Raw genomic sequence first — 6,000 nt, forward strand, 5'->3', positions numbered from 1 at the left:
CGGCTGGTTTTGCTATCGGCACATGTGTCTAGCGCTGCTGCTGTGTGTCATCCGCGAAACAAATCGAGGCGGAACAGCGTACGCGCCCGTGCTAGCAAAACCGCTGGGTTACAGTGCAATCTTGAACAGGCGAATCGATAAAGCTCGGTGAACCTCTGCTTTGTTAGTTTTCTCTTTTTGGCCAACTTTTACGTTCGAACGTGCTGCAAAACTTTTTCCTTTTTATAAAGTATCAACTTTGTGAAAAGTAGATGCGTTAAATAACTTGGATAAATATGAAGTTTCAGTGTGAAAAAGAAAGAAGTAGAAAAAATGGCAATTCAGGAGTGTACTGTAGTTGAATTAAAAAATATTACATTGACACACGTTGCCCGCGATTAATCAACATTTCGAAACCGATCGAATTCGTGAAGTTACGTCGAACACGATTTTTCTGCATTTTTGCAAATTCCTGAAGTACCGTTTTTTCGTTTCTTTCTTCTCTTCTCTCTCTCTCTCTCTCTCTCTGAATAACTTGTATCGTAATGTTCGTTTACCGGATCGCTCTCGTAGACGCGTTCCTGAAGTACCGTTTTTTCGTTTCTTTCTTCTCTTCTCTCTCTCTCTCTGAATAACTTGTATCGTAATGTTCGTTTACCGGATCGCTCTCGTAGACGCCACCTCGAATGTACGTTGTTCCAGCCCGAGGAAAATTGAAACTGACGGAAATATACTTGGCGACGTGTTCCCAATCGATATTTTTCATTGCTCTTTGTATATCCAGAACAACTCGAGCACCGATAATACCGGTGACTCATGCACCTTCCTTAATTAATGGTCATTAACTCAAAACAGCGTTGCGCTTAACGAGTCACGATAAAAATCAATCGGCTTCGAGAAACTGTAGCGAGGTTTCACTCGAATTTCGTCGCTTTCTGGACTCTTTCTGCATAAAGGTGAACAGCCTAAAAATACGCGATCTTCCCGACGTTTTGTTTCTGCCTTGAACGCAAAGGAATCTGCTTTTCTTCTTCCTGTATGTGTATTTCTCTTTCTCTCTCCCTGTGTGTACGTGTGTGCGCGTGTGTGTTGTGTGTGTGTGATTTCCATTGCACGTATATCTTCGATCACCGGTGTCACTCCTTCTTTCAGCTCTTCGTTTTACGTAAATCGAAAAAATGGGGAAGGAATATTGGTTTTCTTCGATAGCTCGTAAATATCAATACTGCCATTATTATCGATTAATCGTCCGAGTAATCACGACGATTCGTGGTAAAATATTGCGTAAAATTGCATAAGATCGGCAATTTTTTTTTTTTCTTTTTTTTCTTATTCGACCCTCTTTCAGTGGGAAAAATGATTAGGAAATACGATTATTAAATATGACCGCTAAATGTTTCTTCTCAAAGCCACTGTCGATTAGAATTTTATTTTTGTATTTTTTGTAACTTTTTCTCTCTCTCGCTCTCTCTCTCGAGGTTATATTTGCGATACTGATCGATTTATTATTAGTCGTAACAATTCGTGAAAGTACAGAGAGTATAGGGATTAATTTCGAAGTAATTTTTTTTTTTTTTTATATTGCATAGAAGGCTAAAATACTTGTAAAGTGAGTAAAAGTTTACAGCTTTCCTTCGTCGTCCTTATCTGTAGGAGGACTGTTCTCTATCAACGGAAGGATCGATTGTAAATTCGATCGAAGTACAGCGAGCTTGGGATTAACATCGAAACCAGATAACGATCCGTTTCCGATCGGCTTATTTTTCATTACACGCCTGTGGTATTATACTTCTCTCTTTTCTTTTTTTTTCCCCCGTAAAGATTTATTAGATATTCTTTCAAACGAAACTCGTGTGTGTAACAAAGAGACATGCAAAAGAAAACAGATAATTATACTATGGACAGATTAAAATTCAAGCGATTAATTAAATAAGTACTAAACGTATCAACTGCTCAACTTTGGTACCGTGGTATTACTCTTTCTTTCTTTCTTTTTAACACAGACGATAATCTTCGCGCGAAACAAGTGTTTCTTTGCTTTTCGTTCTTTTTGTCACGTGAACGTTTTCCTCCTGATTTTCATAAATTCATTCCGCGTGAACGCGCACAACGAAGTTCGTAAAACATCTCCCGGGATATACACCTTATGATAATTAGACGAACCGTAATATTGTCGTTACTATGTTTTGCTGTATGTATTTTATTGGAGCACACAAGGAAAATATAACCTATCAAATATCGTTCTATCGCCTAACCTTGTTACGACGATACGTTTAAATAGAACTTCGAGGTTTACGCGTCGACGCCATCGAATGCTATCGTCGTTTCTCGGTATAATTCTCGTGTATCAAATGAATTTTAAAAGACCTCGCCCCACAACGTGAAATAATCGCGTTATACGGCTATGGTCATTGGAAGTAGCACGCACTAATAGTACTGCACTATGAACATAGTGTTCCGACATTCTGACAACGAATTTTCACTTTTAAATATTGTCTCGTTTCAATACACGTGAACGCAATTCGTCCTATAATATTTTAATCGCAGTAACAAGAATAAAAGTTTAGTCATCTAATTTTTTTTTTTTTTTAGTCGGGCTATGTTTTTTTTTTCTCTCTCGATTCTAGAATATGATCTATACAAAACTGTAGAGAATGAAAGAAGAAGAAGAGAAAAGAAGTATAGTGACAAATACGTCCGTTGCACTTTCCGTAAAACATTTCGACGTCGTTTACATACCAAAAGAATTTAACGATTAACTAATTGATCTGTCTAACTAGTTCAAATTAAATTACGCACATTTATCTATAAAAAAAAAAAAAAAAGAATTGACTAATGGAAATATGCTAAACAATCGTGTATCCAGCAATTGTCGTGCGATTGCCGTGAAACCGAACTTTCATTCATCAGGCAAAAACTGTTGCTGTATTACTGTCAACTATACAAAATTAAATAAATATAACTCTATATTCTGCAGTGGTGTATAGAATGTTCTCCCCCTAAGCTACTGATCTTGGTACAGCCTTAGTTTCACATAGTTACAAAAAATAATGCTCTGTTATCTTTAAAGGAACTCCCTGCTGAAATAGTAATAATTTCTTTTTTTTTTTTTTTTTTAAATATCTGCTGGAATACTTTACACTTTTGATCCTGCCTTATCGTAACTCCTCTGAAGCCTCTTATGATCTTTCCTATATTTCTCGATCGTTATATCTGCCTTATCCGTGTTTGACAAGCTTAAAGTAACAGGATCTAAACTCGCTGCAAGTTTCAAATAAGTTTCTTCCATTTCTTTAGTGATCTTCACTTCGTAATCGATATCCACAGTGTCCGCTTTTTTCGCAATGATTTTAGGCAACGGTTTCTCCTCATCGGTTGGAACGTCGAAAGATATTAGATCTTTTTCTTTTTCTGCGTCAATGAAATTTGCATCCAATGAAAAATTATTTACACCATTGTTCAATTTTTCTTCTCCAAACTCTTGGACATGTACCATTAAATTGTCGCACTTATTTTCCGATGAATCCTCGTATAGCTCTCGATTGTTTTCGATCGGTTTAGACTTTGTTTGCGATTCGTTTAAATACATCAACGGAGAATTTTTGTTCGTTACGTTCTCATTAGGCTTTATCTCCGTGTAATTCGGCCCGGAATTGTCCATGTGAACAGAGGACTGAACCCATTCGGCTACTCTTTGTAACTGATTATTGTCATGTAGCAACATCGGAGAGCTTTCTTCGCTACTGGTTGAAATTGATCTTTCAGATCCAGATCGAGACAATTTTTTCGAATGAACTAAAGCGGTATTTGGTTTATTACTTCCACTAGTGTATAATACAGTTTTATAATGTCCAGCATTATCTAAAAGAATATTCTTCGACCCAGGCGTGACTCTGACGAGACAGTTCCTTGGACCAGTTATTCGATTTTGACTATTAGGTTTCGAGTTACCAGTATTGTGCAAACGCGTTCCGGTTGATTGAACGACATCACTAGAACTACTGGAAGGATCGGAAGTTGAAATTACTATACTATCGCTACTAAAACTCGGACTAGTGGCCACTTCCATTTGTCCAGAATCATTTTGGTGCACAACACTATCAATGTTCTTAACTTCTATTAAAGTTAATTGCGCTGGATGATAGGTCTCTTGTGCTGGTTTATCGTTCTTCCAGGATCTATCATTAATTATATCGATCTCTATATCACCGTTAACTTTCTCTTTACTTTCTTTCGTATTAGTTTGTGTCTTCAATTTCGTCCACTCGTTTTTCCACAGTCTATCGTTAATAATATCGATGTGGGTCTGTTCTTTCCCACAGAAGTAATTTTTAGAATTTTCAGGAACTATGTGACTACAATTGGAGGATTTCTTTTCCAATTTGTTCCAAGAATTTGCATTGAATTTAGCATCGACTTGCACTAACTCGCACTTTTTATTCAGTTTCGCTTGTTTTCCCTTATCAAAATTCATTTTACCGTTGCCAAATGTTTCGCTAAGTTTTTGTGGCATTACTTGCTTCGTCGTGTTTTCGCTTTGATTTTGAAATGCACTTTGGAGTTGCAAATCGTTACGGCGCATTGAGTTCTTCTTATTTAAGCTGGCTTTCGTGTTAACATTTACGCGGCTATCCTCCTTTAAACTGTCTAAAATTTTACCATTTCTACTTACACATTTATCTCTTGTGCATAACTGTTGATAGTTACTATTCTTTGTACAATTAATCTGGTATTGTACTTTACTACTAATATTTTCATTTACCTCCTGGTAAACTACGTGCAGCATAGAGTTTTGACTTTCTTTATTTTGGTAATTTTTATCCATACTTTTTATATTATCAGAATGTTTCTCTACATTTTGTGCATACTTCATTGTACATTCATTGCAAGAAAAAGTATCTGGCACGTTAGTTTGTGTTTCAGCATCGATCATTAAAATACTTCTGTGACAAGTACACGTATCGCAATGCTTGCCAAATACTCTTTCTTTCTCCCGATCTTCTAAAACTTTCGCCATTATCGCCGCTGAGACAATGTCCACTGGTGGTTTGGATTCATCTGTATCATCATCACTGAGTTTGTCAGCTGCAGGCTTAGTTACATTATATACCATTGCTGTTGGAGGAAATGTTGAAATTGGTACTGTAATACTTTTTACATCAGGAGGTGCAGCATCAATGGAACGTTTCTTTTGTGCAACATATGTCCTAACTTTGGCTTGAACTTCAGAAGGTAACTGAAACAAACATTAATTGCACACTTACATTTTTTTTTCTTTTGTATTATGAGAATTATTTTTTATTTGAATAAGTATAAACAACTTACAGAATCATATTTTTGTCCAACAAAATTAGCAGGTTTACATTGAAGAAGTTGTATTGCCAAATTTACATCATTCCTATATTTTTCCTAAAATAAAAAATATGTATTTATAAAAATTTTATATATGATTCAATCTAGGATAATAATCATACTCTTATACTTGAAACATACATTGTCTTGGGTTAAACGGTGTATAGTATAGTTTGCATCAGCTAATCTATGAGATAAAGTTGCAATATCCTTAGTAAAAGCACTTTTTTCTGTTTCACATTTATCTACAATCCTCAATAATTTATCTTCAAGATTTTGATTTACTTTCTGAATACGTTTATGGGCCTCATGTAATCTTGCATATTTTTCTTGCCAGATTAATAGTTCTTCCTTCATGGAGGCCAATTCTCCATTTGGAAATTTATCAGCCTCATTCAAAAATTGTGTCTCCATTGTTACAATATGACTATCCCTTTCCATCAGACGTTGGCGTAGATTTTCTATTTCTACATGCAAGTGCATGTCTCCATGTTGCTGATCATTTTGATTGCAGCTTACACATTTGCAGCCACATTCCTAAAACATATGATTGCAACAAAACATTTTTTACATATGGTAACAAACATGAAACATGAATAAAAGATCAAAGGTCAATTAAACACATTTAAGTTTTTCCTTTACCATATTTCTTCCTGTAATTATTGTATA

At 35.7% G+C, this 6,000-nt stretch overlaps 1 protein-coding gene across 1 annotated transcript in view; it reads right to left on the minus strand.

Annotated features, from left to right (window-relative positions):
* Nucleotides 1-3,059: 3,059 nt before the first annotated feature.
* LOC108570892 overlaps nucleotides 3,060-6,000 on the minus strand; it is a 3,353-nt gene continuing 412 nt past the window's right edge. The window contains exons 2-4 of the mRNA XM_017932822.1: nucleotides 5,473-5,868; nucleotides 5,305-5,388; nucleotides 3,060-5,215 (exon numbers count right to left, since the gene is read on the minus strand). Coding sequence (XP_017788311.1) covers nucleotides 3,116-5,215; nucleotides 5,305-5,388; nucleotides 5,473-5,868 — 2,580 coding nt within the window. The 3' untranslated portion in view covers nucleotides 3,060-3,115. The remainder of the gene's footprint in view (nucleotides 5,216-5,304; nucleotides 5,389-5,472; nucleotides 5,869-6,000) is intronic.

This window comes from Habropoda laboriosa, unplaced genomic scaffold (assembly GCF_001263275.1).
Source record: "Habropoda laboriosa isolate 0110345459 unplaced genomic scaffold, ASM126327v1 scaffold90, whole genome shotgun sequence".
Lineage (NCBI taxonomy): Eukaryota > Metazoa > Arthropoda > Insecta > Hymenoptera > Apidae > Habropoda > Habropoda laboriosa.